This window comes from Perca flavescens, chromosome 4, assembly GCF_004354835.1.
Source record: "Perca flavescens isolate YP-PL-M2 chromosome 4, PFLA_1.0, whole genome shotgun sequence".
NCBI classification, from domain to species: Eukaryota; Metazoa; Chordata; class Actinopteri; order Perciformes; family Percidae; genus Perca; species Perca flavescens.
The window spans coordinates 16,463,581-16,490,654 of record NC_041334.1 but is presented as its reverse complement, the minus strand read 5'-3'; the positions used below and the strand labels follow the sequence as shown (position 1 = coordinate 16,490,654).

Here is a 27,074-nt window from a genome sequence, read left to right as displayed (position 1 = left end):
AAAATCTGATGAAAATCTTTTAAACTGACCTTTGTTGAGCTGAAATGAAGACAGATTCAGCAACTGCACGCCCTATTCCTTGCTTAAAATGTTTTCAGAAACACGTTTCAGTGAACTATTTTAGTACAATATGAGATCGTATTCTGAACGGCCGCCATGACAGTCCAGGTCTGAATATCCGGAGAAAACAAACCCATGTGACGCGTTCGTCCAATCAGCTGCCGGTTTTCATTTCTTGGGCGACATTACAGATTAGCGCCGCCTGCTGTTATGGAGACGTATTACGTCTCGTCTCCTCTCGTCTTTTTGATGTGTCCCGAGGCAGTTTTTTGGACCTCGGGGACGCGACTGATCATATCGACGGGGTTTTCTGTCAACGGTTGGCCGTCGGCTGTATGTGTCTACACCATAAGAGTCTACAGCATCCTAGTGGCTATGTGAGGCTCAGTGGTGTTTTGAACTCAATGCTTATAGAAAAAATAGCAATCTGAAAGCATGGCCTAAAAGTAAAGTCTGGCTCAGACTACAGGAGTTTTAGGCCGATTAATGCCCGATTTACCCCTCCCGAGAATCTGAGAAAAAATCTTGTCGAGGACCTCGATCGGTCCCGATGTACGGCGCAGATTATCTGGTAATGTGAGGCATTCACAGATTGAATCTTACACCTCCCGATCTGCTCGCAGACACATCAGGGCTGCCCCGATAATATCAAACATGTTTGATATCTAGGATTATAATCGGGCGTGAAACGACTATGATTATTTCCACAATAGCCAATGAGAGACAGGTCTGCAAGGAGACAGAAGTGACGGAAACTTTTGAAAATGTCCGCGAAAGCAGCTGTAGTACGGGTCCGGTGGACAACGGAGTTGGAAGAAAGGATCGTGGAGATGTGGCAACAGCACGAGTGCCTGTTTAATGTCTCATCAAAACAATATCATAATCGGGATGATAAAGAGAAGAGCTGGGGAGAGATCGCTGCAGATTTTGACCTACCGGGTGAGTGTACAAAGTTGATAGCGCACTAGCTAGCAAATGTAAACATTAGATCTAGGTCAGTGATCATCTGCTACATTCAGGTCTAACAAAAGAAGCATTGCACATACCGTATTATTCGGACTATAAATCGCTCCGGAGTATAAGTCACACAGAACAAGTAGCAGGGCGTGGAGACGTACCGTTGTCAAGCCCCTCCCGGCAGCACGTTGTTCAAGCCCCCACCTGTGGACTTGTTCCTCCAGCTCTGGCCATCTAGCTTTCAGCCCGCGATTAGCCGATTAGCTTTCTTTGATTTCTTTGATTTCTTCATTGCAGTAAGAGTAACCTTTTTCTCCAGTCCCTCACAAGTTTCTCCCTCATTTCAAACTTTCTTTCTGCTGCTCAATTACTGATTTTGGCTGCATATTTTACTACCTGCAGTTTATCTCTTTTCTTTCTCAGGTGTCTTTAGGAGCAGCATATAGTTGTCACAAGCTTAGAGCGCCCTCTCTAGGCTGTAGACAGTAATGTTTCAGTATGAATTAACATGTTAAATTATATATATATATATATATATATATATATATATATATATATATATATATATATATATATATATATATATATATATATATATATTGTCGCACTTGACTATAAGTAGCAGGACCAGCCAAAGTAGGAAAAAAAGTGCGACTTATAGTCCGGAAAATACGATAGTTTGTTTGAATAATATTATCGTCCACGCTCGTTTTATTTTCTTTTGTTTTTTATTGATACAAAGGATAAGTATTACTACAGCAAGTTGCCGTGACACAGTATCCATTTTGTTTACATGCGCTTCCCCGTGAGATCGCGTCACGTGAGGTGCTAAATCTGGCAAGATAATCTTAAGAATATCTTGTAGTGTGTGATGCCCCACTATTTTCAAATCTTGTAGTGTGAGCATGTTTAAGATTTGAGGGAAGAAAATCTGCAAAGATTCTCCTCAAGTGTGTGCTGCAACCAGATTTCAAAATCGGTTAGGATTTTAAAACTCCTGTAGTCTGAGCCAGGCTTAAGGATGCAGTTTGAGATTTTACAAAAAAGTGTTTAGAATTTACACTACCGGTAAAAAGTTTGGGGTCACTTAGAAATTTCCATTCCACTCCATTCCAGACACAATACCTGCTGAGATCAGTTGTATTGTTTTTTTTAACCAGGGCAGCAGTTTTCAGATTACATTATTTGCTTACATAATTGCAAAAGGGTTCTCGACTGTTGTAGAAAGAAGTGGCTGAAGAAACACTTGAAATTCATGCTTTTTGGTCTAAACGTCATACCCAAATTAAAAGTGGTACAGCTCCCATATACTTTGACACTCAGGGGTGTGCCTGATATCATTGGAAAGGTGATTGATGTGGGTTTGTTTGTGTATTTGAGAAGTGTTGTATTTTGTAGTTTTTTGGCTTTTTTATTTGCACTTTTCAAATAGAAAAAAAAACGCACAGACATATTTGTAGAAAAGAATTCCTATAAAATCCATTTTTGAGTCTTTTAGCTTCTGAATTTTTTTTCTGTAGTAAGCTGAGACGTGGCTAATGCTGTGTTGTCTGTCACCTGTCAGATGTGTTTACAGCAGTTTATTTTAATAATTTTACAGATTTATAACTTGGACAGAAATAAAAATCTCCATTCTAGAAGCCTCTGTAACTCTGTGTCAGTAAGGCCTAGAATCACCCTGACACAACTTGAGTGTTTCCTTTCCAATGATATCAGGCACACCCCTAAGTGTCAAAGTATATGGGAGCTGTACCACTTTTAATTTGGGTATGACATTTAGACCAAAAAGCATGGAATTTCAAGCATTTCTTCAGCCACTTCTGTCTACAACAGTCGAGAACCATTTTGCAATTATGTAAGCACATAATGTAATCTGAAAACTGCTGCCCTGATTAAAAAAAACAATGCAACTGATCTCTGCTGGTATTCTGTCTGGAATGGAAATTTCTAAGTGACCCCAAACTTTTGACCGGTAGTGTATATACAATAAAATCAAAGTTTGTGGAAAATTGCAGATTGCGTGAATAAATGCCTATAAGCGCGCACGTGCAAATATGAATGTTTTTGTCCCAAATCCATTTCCATTCTTCACACTCTCGCACTTGTGAATAAATGCCGACCCATGAGAAAATATTTAATAGTAGGTGGTGCTCTACTGTTTCCTCGGTTTGAAAAGCAATAAAAGTCCTTATTTGAGTGGAATAAAAAATTAGGGGAAAAACATAAAACAACGTAACAAAGAGAAATAATGTTTCAAGGCTGTAAAGAATTTGAAGGTACTTCGCAAGTACACACTGTTTCAATAACCTCCTGTACTTGAGCCCTGGGTCCTTCCTTTCCCAAGCCCTGATACAAACTCAATAGCACCTCAGGGAGTTGAGGGAGAAAGGCTCGACCAGATCCGACCCCTGAAGTGTTCAGAAATCTTTCTTCCAGGTGAATGAACAATGTCAACGGCAATGTCTGTTGTGTACGTGAAACCGGATTTCTTATAGCTGCAATATTCAATTGAATAGCAACGTTAAATCAGCTAATGCAGGAAATCAGTGTCTCAGAAAGCATCTTATCTCTTGGAGTGCAGACATTATTTGATATCCTCTCAGGTCACACGTACTATGGGACCGTGCAGTGAATAACTCTAACCTTGTGTGTGAGCTCAGAACATGACAGAGGGGTGGAGAATGCATTGTTGGGACACAGCACTAAGCCTCCCACAGCCAATAAGAACTTGACTGACTTCAACATTTAGCACCATAGTATCCAGATTGCCCAGCTGTTTTGATCTGGGCACTGGATGACCTGAACTTTTCAGCTTCACTTTACTCATTTTAGATGAAGTCTTAGGCTGAGGTGCCACTGGCAACTTTTGGACTGTCACAGTGGATATAGACCCACAGATAACGTCTGGAGTATCTGTGAAACATATGTAGTGATTTTTTATTTTTTTATTTTGTTTTATACATATTGAGAGATGCTCAGTCCCATTCAATGATGTCTGCTGCGTGTTAAGGTGCCTCCGAGACTGCTGTTTATCTGCAGAGCTCATCTGTCCCTGTTCGAGAGCGCCTGCCAAGGTAAGACACATGACACACAGACACAATGCACATTAAGTAGGCTCTTGTCAGCTTGTTATTCATGAAATATATATTGCTTTGTCAGTGTAATAACAATACTTATAATGTGAGTTTGTGATTTCCCTGAGCAAATATTTAACAAGAAATTCTCATCTATAATTAATCCGACAAATTCACTACAGTAGATTTAATAAGGGGTATTAGAAAGAGGCCCAGAGCATGGATGCAGGGAGAATGACTGAAAACTTGCTTGAAGCGCAACAATTTAGCCAAAGATTCAAGAATTCATTCCATAATTTATTATTAATGTCCAACAACAGGGTTTCATCGCTGCGCATACCAAGCTCAGGGTCTCGACCAGAATCTGACTAAGTGACCCAATGAAGATTGTTTTCTTTTTCAAGTAATGACACCAAATCCTGTTGTCTCTGCTCAATGCCCTCTGATGAACCCACCCTACTTTAGCTGGTATTTCTGTGTTGTCAAATGGCACTTTGACTGCTATATTTAGACCTCTACAGTGTGACTAGGGTTAGCATTGATGCCTCTGCCCATTTGTCTACTTATTTCATTCTCCTATTCCTGGCTTAAATGAATCAACTGCAGTTTTCACTGAATTGTTTGATTCTTTTCTCTCCATTTTAGAGCCAAGTGATCAATCCTTAGCTTGAAACTATCTGTTTTATTCATTATTTTGCCGGTTTTGCCATTTTATCTGGAGTCCTATCTGTCTTAACTCCTTCCTCCATTCATCATCTAAAGTCAACCACTGAATTTTTCATTCTTTAAAAACACAACGCTGTCTCTGCTGCCAGTTAAGAACATTTCCCCAGCATACTGTCCTATTTGAGAGGCCGCCTGGATGTGTAGTGACTTTTTTCTGATGTGAAAATCTTTCAGCTGACCTTTCTTGTAATTGTGATGCCTGTTTACAAAGTGGGAAATGTGATAGGATTGAAAGAACATCTATCCCTATTCAATTTATCAAAAGTGACAATTTCATAACTGTTATAATAAACCACCATAAGACAAAAATCACATTCATACTTTAATCTAGCCTATGTTACACAACAAAGATATAACTTATCTCCACAAAGAAAAATAGAAGTTCCTCTGATATTCAAGAAGTATAAACTGAGAGAGGAATGTTTGGGCTTTACGCTAGGAGGAGATTTAGGCACGACAGCTAATACGTGTATTAGCTGCTTGCTAAATATCACCAATTAGCTAATGCTGTCACCAGAATAGACAGTGGTGATATGTTACAACCTAATCATTTGAAATGAAAGCATTTAAAATCATTAGGGATGTAAAATGTACTGATTGAACAAACAAAATACATGTTAATGACAGTTGTCGTATCTTACTTTTTAACTAAGGTCTCAGGCTAGTTGTTTCCTCTTGTCTCCAGTCATTATGCTATGGACCATTTTTAAATCCATAAAATCATTTTTTAATCAATATTTTGTGTCCAATTATTGATTTCTTTAGTAAGTAGCCTGCTTCTTACATAAGCAGGATAATGTAGAGTGAGCGAATCATTATTACGAATTTAATCCCCACAACCCTGAATAATGACCCGCTCACTCTACATTATCCCTTACATGTTATCTATATGCAAATTCAATTTTTTACTCCCAAGTTCCTATCTAATTATTCTAAGTGACCCTTAATGTCTGTATGGATAAATAAAACACACGTTCTTATTTCACCTCGATTACCTATTGCATCTGTAGAATAATGCAGGAGACACATTTACAGCTGCATAGCAGCAGCCAAAATCCCAGCTCAATAACAAAAGTTCTTTAACACATTAAATATTCACTACTTGCTGCAGACAACTGGCTTATCCAATAACTTTTCAGAGCACTGAACCAATTCATCAACCAAATCAAGTCCTCCTTGGCTGAAAAACACTATATCATCACCCACTCCTGAGCATAGCCCTGAGCTATTGAACAGTGTGAATGCAACCAGTGTTCATGGTCTGATCGATGTTTTCTCTGGATAGTCTCCCCTGTGTGAACAATACAGTAAGTTGTTTGACTCTTATTCATCACCTCTAAAGTGAGACTGTGGGAGATCAACAGGTGGGAGCTCAGTGAATACTTGCAAAGCAAGGCCAAAAACGCCATCCTTAATCTTAAACTCTTTTATCGAGTTGGGGAAATATTTTTAGACAAATCTGATCTCTTTCCAAATATGCATGCGGTATCAGCAAAGCTGAGGGACTCAGAGGTACTTATAAGTCAGTATACAGTGCATGTAGCCAACTGTTTTCAGTACATGTTGAGGGGAGGATTTTACAGTGAAATAAGTAAGATCGGTCAGTTAGTACTGAATATGATAGACTTTTTTCTTTTTTTTTAAATTGACAATAATTTGGAGGCCCCCCTGCAGTGACTCTGAGGATCCCCTAGGGGTCCCAGACCCCCTGTTGAAGATCTCTGATCTACAGTACAAGCTTGACCTCTGTGAGTTGACTCTGAAAGCAGTTATGAGATCTCAGAGAACTAAGTGACACGAAGCAATGTTCTAAAGGTTTAATAAGACACACAATTTTTTTGTAACAGTCGCTCCAGTCATTTGAGTGACATAATAGTAGATGGATTAGACAGGGGCACCAGAGGAAAGGAGGGTAGTTTCATACATCTTTAGGGTGCAAAACAGTTTAACAATTTATGATACCAATTTATGATATCAGTTAAAACAGATGAGAGAGGCTTTGTTCAGCGTTTTCATGGAATGTAACAGATTCAATCATTTAAACTGTTGCTGACGTTTTCCATTCACAGAGTGGATACAAAAATAGTCAGAGATGTTGATGTCAAATATTTCAAAGCTGAGGACAAAACATCAAGTTTACGTAACTAAAGTTATGCTCTTTGCTTGTTTTTGTTTTCTTCTGAACAGGTCCTTGTATCTGTAAAACGTGCTGAAATTAAAGAGGAGTTTGGTGAGTGAAAATGGCGCCCGCCGTCGGTGGTCCTCAAGGCTACACACCACCTGAGGGTGGCTGGGGATGGATGGTGGTAGTTGGGGCCTTCATCTCGATTGGCTTCTCCTACGCGTTTCCCAAGTCCATCACTGTCTTCTTTAAAGAGATTGAGGTGATCTTCGATGTGACCAGCAGCCAGGTGTCCTGGATCTCTTCCATTATGTTAGCGTGCATGTACGGCGGAGGTGAGCTACGACCCAAAATACAACCTGCCAAACATGGGTTTGTTAACATTTGACATTTAGCACATCAAGAAGTTGTATAGATGGAATCGGTTTCTGGCTTTTTGCACAACCGTAAAAAATTTATTAATGGCGTAAAAGCCAATCCATTGCTCTCAAATACAGATTTGATTTGTAGCCTTTCAGCCTCCGTCTGTCCACAACGAGGCCACAGATTCTCAGAGTTATAGTGCCGCTTCAATCAAAGATTTCATACTGACATAAAACAATACTGTAACCGCTCTATTTCAGTGTTTATAAAAGTGTGCAACATTGTCTGTCTCTGGAGCACATTAATGTGTTTCTGTGTATACCTACTTATCGTTTTCCCCTTGTACTTCGAGAGCGGGAGACCCCCCGGGATTTGGTTGTGTTCCTGCACTGATGAGATGAATGAGGCGCTGGGTGATGTCACACAGGTCTGGCCAGTCAGGTGATGATAAGGCTCCATTCATGTGCGCGATATTCAACACGGAGAGAACAGAGTTCAAAGGAGCTCTCCTCCTCCCTCAAGACCGTCTGCTCTGAAATCGAAACACTGCAGTTCTCTTTACTCGAACGTGTGATGAACTGGAGAAATGATGACTCAGGCATCTTTTTCTAATCTCAGGGAAGTTTTGGGAAAGTTTCTTTACTGTGTCAGACTAATTTGATGTGGAAAGTATTACACTGTATGAAACTACGTTAAATCAAATTTTCTATTCTGGGTCTGAGTGTAAAATATATTGTATTTACAAGATCTGCAGGCAATACAATAAAAGTGGACATAGCATGTTATAGCTAGGCTAGCATTGCATCCATTACATTCCGTGCATAGTACTGAAGATAGAGCTGGGCAATATATCAATATTGTGATATGAGACTAGATATCGTCTTAGATTTTGGATATTGTAATATGGCATAAGTGTTGTCTTTTCCTGGTTTTAAAGGCTGCATTACAGTAAAGTGATGTCATTTTCTGAACTTACCAGACTGTTGTAACTGTTCTATTATATATATATTTTTACATATATATTTGCCTTTACCCACTTAGTCATTATATCCACATTACTGATGATTATTTATCAAAAATCTCATTGTGTAAATATTTTGTGAAAGCACCAATAGTCAACACTACAATATCGTTACGGTATCGATATCGAGGTATTTTGTCAAAAATATATTTGAATTTTTTCCATATCGCCCAGCCCTGATTGAAGATATCACTAAACTTATCTTTGTGTGTTATATTGTTGCTACATGACCTCTTTACAAGCAAGTTGCCAGATGTCTGCTATTAACTTCCAACAGTATTACATGTCAAAGGCGACCGAGTTACAAAAGAGGTACGCCAAAGAAATCAATGCAACACATCCCTGCTTTGGTTAAAGGTCACTGAGTTATACTGTGCGAACAGCTGATTGTTCTTCATTTGTCGTTCACTTTTTCACTTTACAGCGTGTTTTATATTTTTATCAGAATTTACACCTTTTTTTGGATGTAAACGTAAGTCATGCACCTGTTCTAACAAATTATGAGTCACAGTGGACTCAATATGCATATGTAGGTTTAACATTATTAATTAATGCAGAATTTGGGATGTAAATATACACAGAAGAAAGCAAGCTATGCATGGTAATTGAAAGTAAGCAAGGAAATGTTTGTCACCGCTGTGAGTAGCTGACAGCTGAGTCTGTTACCGTATGTTAAACATTCTGGGCACATCAGCAGGATGTGCAGGAGAAGTTCATTAACAACCTACTGTTGCGTACCTCTGTATTCCTTCCATTTTTGATTCATTACATTCATAATATTCTACATTGGTTTGTCGCCAACCTTTTTATCCTAAGCAACTCTCCCTGCAAGGTGGAAGGAAAGAACTCATTGTCAGTGTGGAGACTGCCTGCATTACAATTTAAAAACCCTTTGTCTTGCACCGTGCCGGCAAATGAGTCTGGACAACCTCTAAACAAAAACTGTCAGTTTCTATTTAGGTTCATTGGGTAGTGCAGGGATTTGGCAGGAAGGCAGAAGTGTCTTCCATGTGGGTCCTCATACTCATTTAGGCTGGCTGTTATAAGCCATAGATGGAGATGGTGTTTTGGGACCTGAACCATTGGCGCATTTTAGTCATTTGTTTACAAGTCATACTGATTATCTTGAATTGATGTTGAATCCAAGGTGCATGCATATTAATAAGTTGATTTACTGTTACCTCATTCTGTCACTCTTTCTTTGGAACTAATGTACCAGGTGCCAAAATTGCAAACATTGTACTTAAGAAAATACCAGTTGTCATTTTAACCCCATACACACACCAGTCTCTTCACCCCACCCCCCAACATTCAACCACTTGTCTGAACTAAGGTACTTTCAATAATCATTTCAAATGTTTTTGGAGCCCATTTAAGAATAATCCACCAACAAAGTATTCCTCTGTCAATTTTTATGATTCTCTGAACCAAATAGATGCTTATTTCATTACAGCTTTCATTGTTTTCCTGACACATCTCCTTATTAACGGCATGAGAACACATCTACTGCAGTGCAGCACTGACAAAAAAGATTGCAGTTGTTGTTGAGTTTGCTGAGCAACAACTGTGGTACTGGAGCCCTCTGGTGGTTACATTTAGACCTGCGCGTTGATGATTTGATTTTCAGCTTCTGACGTCTGTGTTTGTGCATTGTTTTTTTCTGCTCTTCAGGTCCCATCAGCAGCATCCTGGTTAATAAATATGGGAGTCGTCCTGTTATGATGGCGGGGGGATGCCTGTCTGGATTGGGCCTCATTGCGTCCTCTTTCTGCAATTCTGTTCAGGCCCTGTACTTTTGTATTGGTGTGGTGGGAGGTACCTAATTTTAACTTTCTATACTTTAAACTTTGGTCATGAGTCACTTTATTTTTATTTATTTTATTTACTGTGCACTGTTGCCATCTAGTGTTCTTCAAAAATAAAACACCAAGAAATACTTTGAATCTCCAAACACTGCTTAATGCTCAGGTCCTTCTTTTTCAAATCCTATATTTAGATGTCAAATACGCTTACAATTTTTTTTTAATTGATTCTTTTAGGTTTGGGATTGGCCTTCAACCTCAACCCTGCCCTCACTATGATTGGAAAGTACTTCTACAAAAGGCGGCCTATTGCTAATGGAATTGCCATGGCTGGCAGCCCTGTCGTTCTCTGCACCATGGCTCCTATAAACACCTGGCTTTTTGAGAAGTTTGGCTGGAGAGGAAGTTTCTTGATCCTGGGTGGCCTCCTCTTTAACTGCTGTGTTGCCGGTTCCCTCATGCGACCTATAGGACCAAAACCAAAACCTGCAGAGAAGGCTACAGGGAGGAGGACTGTAGCACAGACCATCAACAGCTTCATTGACCTCTCTTTGTTCAAACACCGTGGCTTTGTACTATATATCGTGGGCAATATTATCATGTTTTTTGGTCTCTTTGCGCCACTTGTGTTCCTCAGTAATTTTGCAAAGAGTAAAGACATCCCTAAAGAGAAGGCAGCTTTCTTACTGTCTGTGCTGGCTATTGTGGACATGGTTGCCCGGCCCTCAATGGGCATCGTGGCTAACACTAAGTGGGTCCGGCCCAGAATACAGTACTTCTTTGCTGCGTCTGTGCTGTACAACGGTGTTTGCCATGTTCTAGCACCAATATCAGTAGACTACAAAGGCTTTGTGATTTACGCCATCTTCTTTGGGTTTGCTTTTGGCTGGCTGAGCGCAGTGCTGTTTGAGACCTTGATGGACCTGGTGGGAACCCAGCGCTTCTCCAGTGCTGTTGGGCTGGTCACTATCGTGGAGTGTGGTCCTGTACTGTTAGGACCCCCTTTGCTTGGTGAGTACACTGCCTTCAATACTGTATGTTCCCCGTCACCAATATTACAGTATTTTATTTCTGTGTTGTTTAACACAGCTTAATGTAAACAGTAAAAATTAAGCAGAGTAAAAACTAAGCAATGTCATTCTTTTTCTCTTCACAGGGAAGTTCAAAGACATCTATAATGATTACAAGTACACGTACCAGGGCTGCGGGATCCTCCTCATTATCTCCAGTTTCATCCTGTTTGCAGGGATGGGACTCAACTATCGACTGCTGGCCAAAGAGAAAAAAGAGGAGGAGAGGATGTCCAAGGTGGGAGGTAGAGAACAAAAGTCCAACAGGGACAATGCTGCTAAGGAGGTGGCAGAGGCTGGAAACACAGAAGACACTGTCTGATATTCTGTACCATGTCATGTGACATTTTTGGTCAATTTAATCTTGTGAGTGAAACAGGACAGCAGATAGACATTATTTTGAGTCCTTTTCTGTTTCATAATGAATAGTTTTTTTAAGACCACTACAGAAAGCCTCACCTGCAATTTAATGCAACATATTTACACACCTAAAGGCCTTTAAACTCTAATGAACAAGTCACATAAAATACCTCTAATAGTCTTTTAGGGACTGTTATACCATATGTGTTTGGTAGACTATTCAAGTTCGCCTAGCCTTATGTCACTTATATTGTTGGGAGATGATGGTATTTCTTTAATCTCAGATGGTATCACTATATTTTTGCTTGCTGCATCAGATAATTAGTTATTTTTTCAATCGGGAAGTGCTCTATATTTTAAAAGGGATGGCAAACATTCTCTGTTAAAGTGCATAATTATAGTATTCACCACATCATGCTTGCCATGCCATCATTCAAATACATTTATAAAGACTTTTATCCTGTTTACAAAGCCTGCTGTCTGTGCAGTTTTGAAAGGTTTGAAAACATCCTTAGTGCCACTCTCACTTCATATATTCCACAAATATATTCTTACTAATTCTCTATTTCTATTTTAAACATGTTTTGCTTGGTCCAACTCTGAGGGCATTTAACATTGTTGCATAACTTTATGTATTCACATGATAGAAAAATGTGCTACTGACTGCAAGTTACTGACACGTCAGAAAATCAAATAAACTGTCATTTGACAAGAATACAAAAGTCGTCTGTGTTCTATGTTTCTCATAAATCTGAGATCATAAAAATGTTAGTTCTTTAGAGATGCACTCTATTTTTTTTTATTTCCTGTTATCATTTACCTTTAAGTATAGGCCTACACTATAGGTGGATAAGTACATCATTAGATTTACTGTACAGTAATTTGTGACACTTATAAGTGTATATTTATATTATAAGACACATGCCTCCACAGCATTATGCAATTTTATCAAATCATGCTCTTGCTATTGTATAATAGCAAAACAAAAAAAGCAAAGTGGGCTTAATAGAATATTGGCTATCTCTGACATTATTTTTCACTGGTTGAACTGCAAAATTGATAATGTATTAATAGTTTCAAAGATACAAATCAGTAGGCTACAACAATTATACTGCACTTCTTATAACCCATTATAAGTGAGTCAAAGCTTCACTTGGTGGCAAAAGTGTAGGCCCTACTTATGAATTAGGAAGTAGCTTTCAGCACAAATCAAGTCTTTCTAATGGTGCATAAATTAATTTAAGAAAATGTAGAATACAGATGAGTGTATTCCTTGCCTAAAAAGAACTAAGTTCCAATAATGACAAAGTCGGAAAAAACACCTTCCAATTCCATTGTTAAACGTGACAATTTTGGTTGTTAATGTAGTAGATCTTAGTGATCGGATGACAAATGGACAGCTATAAGCAGGCTACAGGTAAAAACGTTCTCAAGACGCATTGAGATCAAATCACTCAGACCACATACGGAGGTGGTAGGCCACATATGTCCACATTCTTAAAGTGCTAACGACAGGCATGTGTCCTGGGCCAAATGAGGAACTACACTCATTCAATGTATTTCTCATGTCACAGAAACCACTGAAAGTGAGTTGTGTGTCTTGGATGCTATTTTCATACTGTGATGTGTCGCTGTTTTTTTCCGGTGCTGCCTGCTCTTATATCCCTGGCTGTCTGTGCAGTACTGCAGTTGCCTGGAAAAGGCAGCCACCAGTATACAATAACCTTATTTTTTGTTTCATAAAATTTCCCGAATTTACTACTGTGTTAAGGCATTCCTGCTCTTACGTCGCAACTTCTCATTTTGTTATTTATTAGTTTCGCATTGCCAGATCTCCATGGAGTAGGATATAGCAGGTGAGCCGGAGTGGTCAAAGGCGTGGCTGTAACGGTTTTATTTTCTAAAAGTCCCCTGTTATTTTCTTATTTAAGCTTTTACTATGCAAACTAATCAGGTAATTTGGGACCAACCATGAAAGTCCAATGGGATTAATTTCCCGTTGCATATTCTAATTCATGATTATGATCCTCTGAGCCTCACATTTGGGCTTGGTCTGGCAGAGGCATAGCTACATGTCTTAAAACATGTAAGATAAAAAAAAAAAGAGAAACAGAATACCTTTTACTCCCACAACCATCTGTGGGCAGTTGGGGCTTAAAAATTGACCATGTAGCCAACTAATACGTGTCAGAAATTCTACGTTTACAGGCCATCCCACGTAAATAATATCTTGATTTGTTACGATAAACATGTATGGATAGGCCTTTCAATTTAAAAACTATGAATATATATATAAGTTCCAGTTCGCTGTGACCGCCGGGCGGCAAGTCCCGCTTTTAAAAACGCTTGCTTTTTCGGGAAACGCTCTAGGCGTTTGTCGGGCGATGCCTCGCGATGGTGTGAAACCATATTTTGCGTCACATAAACATAACAGGATAATTCTTGCACGCGCCCCCATACGGTCTTCAAAATAAAACCGTTTACCGTTAACTAGCTAAAGTTAACGTTTAGATGTTCTAACGTCAATTTAGCATTCCCGACGATAGGTAGGTAACTACCCGGCCGTTGTTTGCCAAAATAATATACTGACAACGTTAAATGGTTTGCCTGGCAACTATTTTGTTATTGGTTCGTATTAATTAACTAGCTAGCTAGCTACTAAAGATTAGTAAAATTGTTAGGTTAGTTTAGCTACGTTAGTTACGTTAGCTAGCTAGGTTAGCTACCTAGCTACATAAGCAACCGTCAAGTGACGCCGGTTAATTTAAACTGAATTTCTAGTAACAAGCTAACTAATTAACATTAGCTTAGCTAGTTGACGTAACGGGTTAAGGTAACAGGTAACGTATTAGCTAGCCATCTATTGCAAATTGAATAATGTGAAGGTTGTTTGACATTAACGTTATCTCCTACGCTTGCTAGCTAGCTAGCTACGTTAGTCCGACAAAAGTCTAAATTGCCCGTTAACGTTAACTTAGCTATCGCTAGCTACCCGTTGAAGCGTAATAAACTGTACTTTACGTTATCGTTAGATAACATTAATATAGCTAATTTTACGTTAAAAAGTATGTATGTGGGTCATTTCAGGATGGAGAGAGATCGGGGTTTTAACTTCAAACTGCTGGTACCTCCCAGGGTCAATAACGGACAAGTATCGGCTGTTCGACCTCAGGAAATCGTTGACAACTGTGGTGATTTCATGAATACAGTGCTGCAGGTAATGTATTTAACGTTAGCCAATAGTTAACCAACAGTAAATCTTAATGAATAAAATCAAGGCAAAACACTCTGATGCTAGCTCAGCACTGACACAGTCTGTCAGCACAATAATATGCCAACCATTAATGAAAGGAAGCAGCAGAGGTAGTAATCATTAATTCACATGATGACTAAGCATAACTGTTGTTTTCCCCCTAGGGTTATAGTAAAGGCTTTGAAAAAGAGCAGAGCATGCCTTTCCCCAATACAAGTATGGTTGCACCAACTAAACCAACCAGACAAGGTATTTATTTTCTTTAGTATAACAACACAGGCTAAAGTTTCAGCACAAAAAGTTGGCAAGTATCATAAACCTTAATATATATAATAATACATTTATAAATAAATACATTTTCTCTCCTCTAAAGACTTACCAAGATACCAAGATACCAAGATGAAAGTCGTGCCACCAATGGAAAAAGGCGATGTATTATTTTCATTGTACAAAACTTTGAAGCATGAATAGGATAAATTTGGCCTTTGTAATGTGTTTATTCAAAAGTATGTCAACTTACTTCCCATCATTGTGAATATTCCCCAGAATAATTGCAAACCTGGACAGCTTTATTCCAAGCTGTTTGAAGAAGTTGAGAAAATTAAGTGCTGGAAGGTCAAAGTTGACTGTGACACTGTGCAAAAGGATAGGAGACTCCAAGAAAACAAAAGAACAATTGAAACTCAGCGCAAAGCCATTCAAGAATTGCAGGTGTGTGCCTCAGTGACGCGTTTTATTTATGTCTTTCTATCTCACTATTATTCTTGATAATAGATGAACAGCGTGCTCCAACACCCTTTAATGTCTATAGTGGTATGTATTGTCTGTGTGTCTTTACAGTTTGGAAATGAAAGTCTCAGTGTGAAGCTGGAAGAACAGATCAGTGAAAATGAGGATTTGAGGAACAAGTATGGGTTTTGTTTGGAAATGAGATACACTAGACATGCTCTGTAAACGCCAAATAAACATGACAATCTAATTTTAAATGTATAAAATGTTTTACAGAAACAACGCAACAAGGAACTTGTGTAATATACTCAAAGATACTTTTCAGCGGTCAGCTGAGAAAATGCATTTATGTAAGTAAAAAGTGCTTCACATTTTTCTGCCTCAGTATGTGTCTTAAACTGTTGAAGATGAGGACACGTTGCTGCATATTTTATAACAAGTCTTTACTTTTTCTAGTTGAATCTGAAAGAGAAGAAACACATCACCTCTTTATGGAAAATAGTGGGAGTATTCAGGTAAAACACCTCCAAATCAGTATCACAATGAAATGTTTTTTTCTTTTAATTAATTATACTTTGTTGGAAAGAAGTCAGTAAAACAGTAGGACATAAAGTGCGATGGTCAGTTTACATGTAACGTTTTTCCTGTAGAAACTGATTGCAGCATTTGAAAGCCTTCGTGTTCGCGCAGAAGCTGATCAGCAAGAGATGCAGAAAGGTCTTTTGTTGTTTTTGTTTTTTTACTATTACTGTAGCCTTTTCACTACATTAACTCCAAATCATAACATATTTAATTATCCAAATCATAACATATTTAATTATCCTTATTATAAGACTTCAATTGACAAAAGATGAATTATTAGTATGTTAACAGGCAAGAGAACACGTCCACTAGCAAGAAAAATTAAACATTTAATTTTTTTTCCAGTCAAAGAGGACGTGCTGCAATTTGAAGATCTAAAAGGAAAATATGATCAAGAATATAAAATGAAAGAGAAAGAGGTTAGTAAAAATGTAATTCTCTTTAGATCAGTTCATTTGGGAACTTTTGAAACCAACCTCTTAAGGATCGACATTCACAGGTTGCAGAGCTTCAAACTAAAATTAAGGATAAGGAAAATGAATTACAAAAACTCCTGCTTGACCTCAGTGAAACCCAGAAGCACTGCAAACAACTTCAAGAGGCAACAAGTAAGATCATGATTAGATTTCAAGATAAGGTGCTCATAGCTGTATATTTTTAGATTCAGAATTTTGTGAAAGATAAGTTTTGATAAACTTTGTATTGTACATTCCCAGAATATAATTCACAACAGTTGTAATAAAGAGAATGCAAATGTTCATTGTTTATTAGGTTAAGTCAAAAAAAAAAAAGTTATCGTAATAATCAAATTCTCATCTGGTAAGCTATATGATTGAATGAAGGTAACAGTGTGAGCCTATAGCTGGCTACACATGATAAGCGATTTGCTCTCTGCGCACCACTAGGTAGGGCGCAAAGCGCAGGTAAACGTCATCAAGGGTGGCAAGGAAGCTATTTCCCGTTGCTAGGTAACGACAGCTGTTATCTCATTAGTTGTGCTTTCGAAAGGTCAGCGGCATCTTTTTCAAAGTGGAAATAATTTGAAATTTGAGCGCAGCGCAAAGCGGCAAATCCGAGCGGTGTGCAACGCCAGGGGTAGCGCAACACATAGTTGGGCAGCACCGCTCTCCCCATAGGAAATCAATGGAACGGCCGGCGCAAAGCGGTTTTGCCGCCTATCATGTGTAGGCAGCTTTAGACTAAGTTCTGTAGGTTTGGCTTATATGTTATAGCAGCTCTGACTGCGACTTTAAGAAACAGTTGAATACCTGAACTTGTATTACTAATGTTATCATGGCTCTCATTTCTTGTGTGTGAAGTTTCTCAGTATTTTGCTCTAACTGCTTATGAAAATGAGACTAAAAGTGGAAAATTAGGCTTTACATATGTGTTACTGTAGTATTAGTACACTTGAAGGTACACTGAAGAAGGATACCAAAGATGATTTGGTGATGGTTAAATATTTACTTACTTTACAGAGGAACAATATGAACTTCTCAAAAGCTCAAAAAGTGAACAAGAATCCCTTCTCCAAAAACTGCACACTGCAGAGCAGCACTGTAAAGAAACTGAGGTGAGTGTGTTGAGATTCTTGTCATTTTCAGTGAATCTGGGCTCTGTGTCGTGCATTGTCTGCTTTGATTAAAAATGTTTTCTATTCCTCAGAAAAATTGTGAAGCTGCTGCTGCATTACTGGAACAAAGAAAAGAAGAATATGCAGAGATGATTCAAAACAAAGTCTTAAGTTTGCAGGAGCTCAGCAGAGTTACAAATCAACAAGCAGATAAGTTGGAGCAAATTGAGACAACCTCTCAAGAGCTACAGAATTCCCTAGCCTCAGAGATACAGAGGTATAATTAGCTCCTTAAAATGTAAAGCATTTTCCATTTACCAAATATTGTTTTTTCTCATGCTGTTTTTTTCCTGTTATAATCCATTTTCAAGGACCAAAGAACTTGAGGATAAACTCATGGCAAGCAACAAGGAACTTGAAATGAGAAACACACTTTTAGGTAAGCCTCACTGAGTATGTCGGTATTTTTATTTGATGATCTCCCAAACTGAAAAAAAAAAACAATGTCCTTGACAGGAGAGAGCGTCGAGCAGAGTGTAAAAAAAGATGAGCAGATTAAAATCCTTGAAGATGAACTGGTAGGGTGTATTTTAATTTTTTTAATTTTCTAGAAGTGTATTTTTTTTTTGTTTCTCCACCATTCATTTTAGTCTGAACACTACAGAAGATTACTTTGAAGACATTCAGAGTAGGCTATTCTATTGTTCTTAGGACAAGATATCTAAATCTGTTGAGTCCATGAAGGGTAAGATTGACGTCACTGAAGCCAAGGTGGAGGAACTCACAGCTGAGCTTTCAAGGAAAACGGAAGAAGTCCAGCTGTTGAAGGTGATACAAAATATAGATACTTCATCTCACAAGGAAACATCAGGTTTTTCCATAGTCTAATACAGATACCTAGAAATGTAAGCCCCTTATAAAAAAAATTGTTTATACAGAATGAAGCAGAGATTGCCTTTGCCGAAAATGATCTACTAAAGAAGGCTTGTGAAGCTGCTGAAAAGGCACAAGACGATTTAAAGGAGAAGTCTGCAGTGACAGAGGTTTTTACGTGGTTTTCTTTTTCTTGCTGCACTCATCTCTTATCCACTGTGGTGATCTTTTTTGGGAAATTGTTTTATAATGAAAAAATATTCAGTGATATGGTGTATTATACACAATACATAGCTTCATAATATTATGTTTTTTTATATACCCTCAGATCAAAGTGATGGAGTTAGAGGGACAATTGTTTACTGAAATAAACAAAAATAAAGAACACACCTCTCAGATGGAGCAACTGAGGAAAGACATCATGCAGCATAAGTGGGTCCCTCTGAGCTATTCCATAACATTCACATATACAATATTACATAAAACTGTTGTAATCTTAATGTCCAATTCATGTCCTTTTTAAGATTAAAGTACAAAGAGTTATTAGCCGACTTTAATGAGCTGCACTCTGAGAAGACGGCCATTCAACAGCAGTTTGAGAGTGGATCTTGTAATGTGAAAGCCATGGAGGCAACCAGAAAGGTCTGAATAAGCCAATTAAATGTGATAGATGCTTTTCATGTGTACATGAGCTGTTTGCATTAGGTGTCAGATTTATTACTGACTATGATATGAATGACAAATTCTGAAAGCTGTTTTGATTGATCAGGTGAGTGAGGAGAAGGCTGAGAATCTGACAAAAGAAATTAAAAGACTGGAGAAAGAAAACCAGTGTTTACGGTAAGTTTAAACTTTGGAACCTCAAGTGGTTTGAAGTTGTGTCAGTGTGTCGAGATTAAGATTTTTGTCTTTTCATTAAATAGGGAGGAAGTCAACTCCATTAAAACCAGAAGCCAAGGGAAAGATCAGGAAGCTGAGACTCTGCAGAAGAAAATGCAAGAAAATGTAAGTATGCCAACTAAAACACATTAATGTAAGTCGCTTTGGATAAAAGCGTCAGCTAAATGACATGTAATGTAAAACACAAGGCTTCGTGAAGATGTCTGTTCTAAAAGTATTACAATATTATTTTTTTTGTGATTTTTGTGTATAGTGCGACCATCTGCAGGAGGAAATTGCAGAAAAAGAAAAGCATATCAAAGCTATGGAAACAAAGGTGTCTGAAATACAGAACATGTAAAATGTCATTATTATTGATCGTTTTCTGGAAATAAGAAATTGTTTTGTTTTGTTTTTAGCTGTGCAGTCTTCGGAAAAAATGTGAAATTAAACTTAAAGTCCAGGAGGATTACCAGAAAGAGGTTTGTGATGAGTATTAACTGTAGAGTTACAGTTCATGGAATAGAATAGTTTTTTATTGAGCTAACAGTTAAATTGTATATTTTCAGAATAAAATGCTTAAGAAACAAATAGCAAAGGAGAATGTGAAATCCAGTCAACTTGAAACTGTGGTATGGGGATGTTTCTTTTTATCTTCCATTTTTTAATGTTGACATAAAACATGTAAAGTAATAAATATACATGTGTGTGATGTAGGTGGTTGTTTTTGTCTTTAGATCAACAGTCTTCATGAGGAGTCCCAGAACCTTAAAAGACTGAACGAAGAAGACCAGCAGAAATTGCTTAAGGAGCTTGAGTCCAAATCAACCTTTACAGCAGAGCTTGAAAATGAGGTTGCTTATATCATTTAAACAACACATGTTATTTACCACATTTTGTAGCTCCTCATAATTTAAAATTGAGAATAAAAAAACACTTTGTTTTACAGGTACAAAAGCTCAGATTAACAACAGCAGAGGCCATCAAGAAAAAGGACGACACAGAACTCAAGTGTCAACACAAAATAGCCGACATGGTTGCACTGATGGAAAAACATAAGGTAAGGTCATTATAAAGTACTTTTTGCTGTCTGAAATGGTCTTTTACAGCTGACTGTCAATCCAAACATATGCTGCATTGGAAGGAACTTTACTTTTTATTAACAGAGCCAGTATGACCGAATGGTTGAAGAAAAGATTGCAGAGCTTGATGAGAACAAGAAGAAAGAGATGGAGGCTGTTGCCCATAGGAAATCACTGGTATGATGCTGAACAATCATAAATTAACGGTTATTAACATATAAAACAGAATTAGATATTAAAGAATGAATAAATGATTTACAAAACTAAATTCTTTAAATCAGGAGTTGGATCTCATGAAGCACAAGGCAGATATTGATCATCTGAAGCAACAGCTGAAGACAGAAATAACAGAGAAGGTATGTTGTTTGAATCAGTTCCATTTTTAAACAGGTTGTACTTTACCTTTTGAGAGACGGTTCATTTTTTGAGAAACACTTTTCATTGCCATTAGGAGAACATGCAGAAGAAGCTGACAGACTTAAAGAAAGAAATGTCATCAATAAAAACCACTCAGCTGTCAGAAGCAAGGAACAAGCAGGTACAACATTTGTACATCAGTAAATAGGCTACCACTAATTATGTGGTTTGTCATCACATGCACTTAACCAAGAATACATCTTTAAATTTCTAGTCACCTGCCTCAAACTGTAAACAAGGGAGAGGTGACGAGACTCCAAAAGAGAGCTCTTCGAAGAGACACGTGTTTGACTTCTCCAAGGCCAGGAAAACTCCCTCCTACAGCAAAGATCATGGAAGTCCTGCCGTTATGAAGAAAGCTGTAAGTTTAATCTACAAAACATTTTTTTAAAGGTTGCAAAAAAGGTCTTATTTCAGGCACATTCTTTATTGTTTTTCTTATCATCAAATCTTATTTTGCATTCTTATGTATTATTACTGGAATTTTAATGCATTTTCATGGTCAAGACAGGCTGTGTAAAAATACTGTAGACATTGGCCCTCATTTATGAAACGTGCGTACGACCTAAAACAGGCGTACGACGGGCTTACGCCGATTCCTACGCAAAGCTCGGCATTTATCAATTTGGACGTGAGTGTAGGCTGCGATCAAATCTTACGTCTGGTCTGAACTCGTGTACACAAGTTTTCGAGTCAGTGTGGACTAGCGGTGCAGCATATAAGTTGATATCAGTTGATCACGTATCAGTAATGGCAGATCTGGCTCTTTTAGAAGACCTCTATGCGCCGGTCTGCAACATTGTTTTAGCCTGGGGGGTTCTGCACAACATCACACAGGAAGACACGGTGCCATAAATGTAGCGATGGAGCCAGATGACCCGATGCCCAGAGAGCAGTGTCCAGAACAACCCCAACTGAGGGCTATATGAAGGAGACAGGATATTATTCCTCACTTTTAAAAGGTAGCCTATAGTGTTATGTTTGGCAGTGATATTCAATACAGGAAACATGACGATGCACAACATTTTTATTTATTCTTCAGGTTTTTGTTTCTCTTTCAAGTGAATGATTTATTTCTGCCATTGACCAAGTTATTTTGGCTTGTTTTTCCAGCCCCTCTGCTGTCAGGAGACAGGGTCCAGCACGGGGGCGGAGGACACGCGCTCTCCCTCAGCTGTTGCCTCGTTCCGACGAACACGAGTAAAGTAAAAGACACTGCATAAACTCCGCTACCGTGTGTTTATTTAATTATAGGTACACCTACATGTAGGCCTAATAGATTGCAATAGAAGCCTGTATATTACTATTAGGACTATAGAAAATGTGTCAAGGATGTATAAATTAAATAGACTAAACTTCAGCTGGAGTCCGATTTACTACGGCAACACTCTTGACCGCATCAGTGATCTCTTTTCATCCCGCATTCTTTCTACAGCCTTTAATACCAGTTTTCAGGCTGCCAAATAGTAGGCCTACACACGTTAGTGCAAATGAACCAGAGATATCAGGGTTTCAATCTCCACCTCTGAAAAGTTCTGCTTCTCAGCCGGATTACGTCTCGCCATGTCGTAAATTGTAGGGGCGAGGCCTCAAAACCCAGAATATATTGGAGCGTGATATTTAAATGACGATCGTTTCCAGCCGCCGCATTTATCAATGTACGACCATTCTTACGCTCGGATTGGTGTGATACGAACTTTTCATGATTCCCACGTGAAGCCTGTCGTAAGATGATTTCTGCACTCATATCTGCGCTGGTTTCTACGTTAGGTTGATAAATGAGGGCCAATGTGATTTTAACTCGCCCCGTTCACCCATCTTTCTAACAGGAAACGTATTACCATTCAACAGTATTCACCCTTTTCATACAGACATACTGTTCATTATTCACCTTAATTGTGAGGGGGGAGAAAAGAATGAAAGTTTTTTTTGGTGCATGTGCATGCAAAGGCTGTGTATTTGAATGTTCATACACATGTATGAGAAGTCCTTTTCAGTATGCACTGTATGTCAGCAGTGAATTATTGGAGTGTAAACGAGTCACTATAGGCTATTACTGAATAATGTTCCCATTACCAAGAGATACATTAAACTATGATAACATTTTATGTCTTCTTAGCTTAAGGAATCTGACACTGAATCCATCAGAAAATCGTGTGGAACAACACCAAAGAACAAGGTGGACAACAGTTTAATGTATTTCTAAAGTAAATGTTGACCGGCTATGATGTATGACATAAAAGCTAAGTCTATGTGATTATGTCTTCTATAGTAGCAATCATAATCATAACACTCTGACTTTGCATCATAGGAAATTCACAATGAAGACCTGAAAACCCTAAGAAATATTACAAACAGGGTTGGCGGAACAACCAAGATCAAAGTAATATACAGTATTATTCTGACATTTTCCAAAATTAATAAAAATAGTAATGACTTTTGCTGACATTTACATTTTGTATTCCTTTACAGTCCTACAGAATAAGGACACCTCCATCTGCTGAGAAGGCAGCACGCTGGGGGGACAGCCCCATAGACCTTGACCCCAAGTCTGACAGCTCTGATCAAAACGATCTCTTGGTGAGTTGTATTTTATTATTTTATTATTATTTGTCAGAAGAATACAGTATCATTGGCTCTGTGAATATACTGTAGAGCTGATTTGGTGTCCTGTTTCTCTTCTTGGCAGACCTTTGCAAGTGCACCCGTACCCAATCTTCCCGCTCCACATGACAAACTCAACATCTTTAGAAAGGTACATGCTATTTGAAAATGTATTTATGCATACATGAACAAACACAAAATAATCCCTGGTAAGTTTTATAAAAATAAAAAAATAAAAATGAATCAACAACTTTTCAGATCCAGAGCCCTGCCATTCATAAATCCCCAGGGAATTCCTTGAAGTTAGCTGCAATGAAAAGGATGAGGGATGCTGGTTGGACGGCTGTTACTGGCTGTGACAAAAAAAAGAAGACGACCAATGAGAAGATCTTTGCATGAATAGGGTTGTTACAGGTCAGATAAATAGTAACTATAAAAATATTAGACAGGTTCAGATGTTCATATTCCAACTTTGTTAACATGCATATATAGCATGGTTAGGGATCAAATAGACAGTAGTAATAATATGAACAGGCCAATGTATTTCTTAATATGCATAGCGTTGTTCAGGATCAGTTAAACAGTATTGTTCACAACAGAAATATTTAATTATTCTGGCTTTTTTTAGTTCAGTAGTTTGTTGTTTAGAGGTAAACGTTAAGTGACTGCAGAGTCACCCTCTACACTTTTAAGTACTTTGAAAAAATTCTGTTTGTTGTAGTGCTGTTGTTTTGAATAATTTATCTTTACTGGTGTTCACATGACATCTCATTTGTTTATATTGTTGGTGTGGGAAATGGTGTAGTTGTTAATGTATTAATAGCTTAATATATTTAGTATATTTATGTATCCTAGTATTGACAGTGATAGAATTAAAAGTAATGTTCAAATCGATCAGCATTGTCCTTGTTTGAATGTTCTGCCCATCCTAATGTTCCCTTCCTCTCTGCCGTTGGCCTCTTATGAAGAGGGTGAAATACAGTGAAAGTTGAAATTGGTGGATGAAGAAAATTGGTTTTGTTCATCCTGTCAAGCACCAAAGGTGACTCTCTTCTTAATGGAGGAACTGGAGTCGGAATAGCGATTGGTCTGCTGGGGCTGTTGGTACGTTGTCGTATATTGGATGGCCATCATAAAGTCCTCCAGAAATTACGAGCGTGTCATCCTCTGCCACAAATGCATCTGCCGAAAATAAAATAGGTACATTTAACTGCTAATGATAATAGCATGTATTGATTGTATGATGAAGGGGGACATCTTACCCGTGTCATCAGTGTTGTTCAGAGGTTGATGCAAGTATTGGATTTTATGTTTGCATCTGTGAAACATGAACACAACCAATGCCAGAGCAAACACTCCAAGTACAACGCTGAAGAGAACAGTCAGATTAAAATCTGAAATGTTAAGTCCCAAACCTAGTAACACAAGAAAACAAGTCATTCACAATGAGTTAACTATTAACTTGTAATGAGCAATTCAAACATTAATAAAGCTGACGCCTGCTGCTTACCTTGTGTGGTTCCGTACATTGAATTGGATGTCGTGTTGACAGTGTGAGATGGATTTGCAGTTGTATTTACTGTGGTATCAGGTGTACTTATGGAACCTGTTGTGGTCTGTGTTGTCAGGTTTGTCAGCGCACTAAATGTTGCAGTGCCAGGTGATGTGGTCGTCAGTGATGTACTATTTGTTAGAGGAGTCACGACGGTTGTTGACTGAGAAGTCTGGAGAGGACTTGTGCTCTCAGTTGTAGCTTCTGTTTTGGTGAGCGTTTCTTTGTCCCGGGTGGTGTTGGGAAATGGAGTCGTGTTCTCAGTTAAGTTTGAGATAACAGTCACACGCACAGTAGAGGTGGATGAAGCTACCGTCGTAGTTGTGTGTGTCAGGTTAAAGCCCGCGGTTGTTACGGTAGATGTGATAGTCGCATTATTTTCTGTTCGTGCCACAGCAAAAAGGACCACAAGGTAACAAACCAGGGTAGCAAAGATGGTATCCATGGCCATTAAGTCCTGTACTGGGAAACAAGACACAGGCTGAAAAACACCTAAAATAAACACTGTAAAATCTGTAGTAACACTCAGTTTAAAACCTAAAGTCTGTGCAATGAGTAGGTCATACGCATTACATAAACAGATCTGCAGGAAATGACTTCAGGCACACTAAGCATGACTGCGTACGCACTAAGAAACCACATAATGACCTAACAACTCTGATCTGTTGTAGTTACGTAGATGGAAACATTTCATCTCTCTCAACTCTCTCTCTCTCATGTGAAAGCTTGACTAAGTCCAAACCTTGATTAAGATGACGGATCAGGCTCACCTTGTTTTGTTCTTATTAGTGAAAACAGGAACTTGGTTCACTTCCCTAGCAGCTAGTCTGCCTCCATGTAACGGCTGGCTCCACTTCCTATAAACCTGGAACAGCTAGTGTTGATTCGCTGGCATACTGGCAGGTGAAAGTGGGCCGGCCACTTCTTTGTAAACTTCCTCTATTGTATGTTGTCAAAGGGGACAAAGGACACTGTTATTATCTAGACCAGTTTAACCAGTTAGGTTTATTTTTTACTCTCTCTGTCTCTCCCTTGCTCAGTTCAGATAGATTTTGCAGCGCTGAGTAGAAGAGAATGTGCGTTGCGTTAACTACTTGGCTTCACTGTCCTGTATTTTCTTTCACATACATTCAAAGGTCTTACACTCACTGGAGTTCTCTGTGTTCAATTTGTATGCTTGTGTACATGTGTGTTTTCAGTCAAAAGGGTTGGACTTTGTACAAAATGTTTATTAACAAGTACAATTTGTGACTAATTAATACAGGTAGTTCATAAAGAGTACACAATTTCCATAAAAAAAATAACCAGGCACTAAACAAATAATTAAAAACATATGGCCATTGTTCCTTCAATACAGTAATGCCGTTATACATATTGTAAAATATTAAACCGTATTCCAGTGTACCTGTCTGTGTCAGTATGAAATAAGGGACAATGTCCAGGTAGAGAATATAGAGCTAGCAGCCGCTATCAGGGAGAACAATTATACCAAGGGCAATAAAAGCAATATTATCCCATCGCTGCTAAACAGGAAATGGGAGCAGCTCAGTCAGAGTGGGGGGAAGATGGGTTGACCTTGTGTTAGTTTAAAAGCCTTCCCTATTGCTCTGATGAATACGATAAGCTGAAAGGTCCTGGTTTAAAGGATTGTCATGCCACAAAATGTTCTTACAGTATTCTGGTTTTTGTCTTTTTTTTTAGTTGTTCAAGTACCTCAGTAGGGTAGCATCATACATATGCAAGCTTTGGAATTTGAGTTATATCCACTTCAGTTTTAGTTATGAAAGGCTTTATCACTAGTTAAGCTCTTTCTTAATGTAAAGTCTGAAGGATTTTGTATTTTAATTCAAGCAACATGTTTGAAACACATAATTCATATCAACATAAATAGGCACATACCAGTAATAGTTACAATTATTTATTTAAAAAAATTTTTTTCTAAAAAAGTATCGCAAAATGTATCGTTGTAGCATCA

General features: G+C 38.3%; 2 protein-coding genes across 11 annotated transcripts; both read left to right on the top strand.

Annotated features, from left to right (window-relative positions):
• Window positions 1-748: 748 nt before the first annotated feature.
• Window positions 749-12,262, top strand: slc16a1a (solute carrier family 16 member 1a). Of its 4 annotated transcripts, none has more exons than XM_028576906.1 (6): window positions 923-999; window positions 4,028-4,091; window positions 7,005-7,274; window positions 9,995-10,138; window positions 10,363-11,136; window positions 11,282-12,262. In XM_028576906.1, the coding sequence occupies exons 3-6, from the start codon at window positions 7,058-7,060 to the stop codon at window positions 11,515-11,517; spliced, it is 1,371 nt and encodes a 456-aa protein (XP_028432707.1). In that variant the 5' UTR covers window positions 923-999; window positions 4,028-4,091; window positions 7,005-7,057; the 3' UTR covers window positions 11,518-12,262. The 4 variants fall into 4 exon arrangements, with proteins under 4 accessions (XP_028432709.1, XP_028432707.1, XP_028432706.1 ...); XM_028576905.1 differs by lacking the exon at window positions 923-999 and adding an exon at window positions 2,965-3,453 and having other exon boundaries at window positions 3,987-4,091; XM_028576904.1 differs by lacking the exon at window positions 923-999 and having other exon boundaries at window positions 2,965-4,091.
• A 1,060-nt stretch (window positions 12,263-13,322) lies between these two features.
• sycp1 (synaptonemal complex protein 1) lies at window positions 13,323-24,441 on the top strand. 7 transcript variants are annotated; one of them, XM_028574714.1, is made up of 35 exons: window positions 13,323-13,411; window positions 14,643-14,772; window positions 14,973-15,057; window positions 15,182-15,240; window positions 15,355-15,519; window positions 15,649-15,716; window positions 15,814-15,887; window positions 15,994-16,052; window positions 16,188-16,254; window positions 16,465-16,538; window positions 16,619-16,727; window positions 17,598-17,692; window positions 17,785-17,969; window positions 18,064-18,131; window positions 18,209-18,270; window positions 18,404-18,520; window positions 18,631-18,735; window positions 18,894-18,997; window positions 19,090-19,207; window positions 19,335-19,405; window positions 19,489-19,570; window positions 19,719-19,781; window positions 19,864-19,926; window positions 20,014-20,076; window positions 20,182-20,298; window positions 20,394-20,504; window positions 20,611-20,703; window positions 20,808-20,882; window positions 20,978-21,064; window positions 21,158-21,304; window positions 23,063-23,122; window positions 23,255-23,326; window positions 23,416-23,523; window positions 23,633-23,698; window positions 23,806-24,441. In XM_028574714.1, the coding sequence occupies exons 2-35, from the start codon at window positions 14,644-14,646 to the stop codon at window positions 23,944-23,946; spliced, it is 3,162 nt and encodes a 1,053-aa protein (XP_028430515.1). In that variant the 5' UTR covers window positions 13,323-13,411; window position 14,643; the 3' UTR covers window positions 23,947-24,441. The 7 variants fall into 7 exon arrangements, with proteins under 7 accessions (XP_028430515.1, XP_028430510.1, XP_028430509.1 ...); XM_028574709.1 differs by lacking the exon at window positions 13,323-13,411 and adding an exon at window positions 13,673-13,773; XM_028574708.1 differs by lacking the exon at window positions 13,323-13,411 and adding an exon at window positions 13,864-14,101.
• The last annotated feature ends 2,633 nt before the right edge of the window (window positions 24,442-27,074 follow it).

What these genes read in the sequence shown, in the direction of transcription:
- slc16a1a (XM_028576906.1), top strand. Translation starts at nt 7,058, where the DNA reads ATGGCGCCCGCCGTCGGTGGTCCTCAAGGCTACACACCACCTGAGGGT. An exon ending in AGCGTGCATGTACGGCGGAG is followed by an intron (nt 7,275 to 9,994) that starts GTGAGCTACGAC and finishes TCTGCTCTTCAG; the next exon opens with GTCCCATCAGCAGCATCCTG. An exon ending in TTGTATTGGTGTGGTGGGAG is followed by an intron (nt 10,139 to 10,362) that starts GTACCTAATTTT and finishes TGATTCTTTTAG; the next exon opens with GTTTGGGATTGGCCTTCAAC.
- sycp1 (XM_028574714.1), top strand. Translation starts at nt 14,644, where the DNA reads ATGGAGAGAGATCGGGGTTTTAACTTCAAACTGCTGGTACCTCCCAGG. An exon ending in ATAAAATGAAAGAGAAAGAG is followed by an intron (nt 16,539 to 16,618) that starts GTTAGTAAAAAT and finishes CGACATTCACAG; the next exon opens with GTTGCAGAGCTTCAAACTAA. An exon ending in TCAAAGCTATGGAAACAAAG is followed by an intron (nt 19,782 to 19,863) that starts GTGTCTGAAATA and finishes TTTTGTTTTTAG; the next exon opens with CTGTGCAGTCTTCGGAAAAA.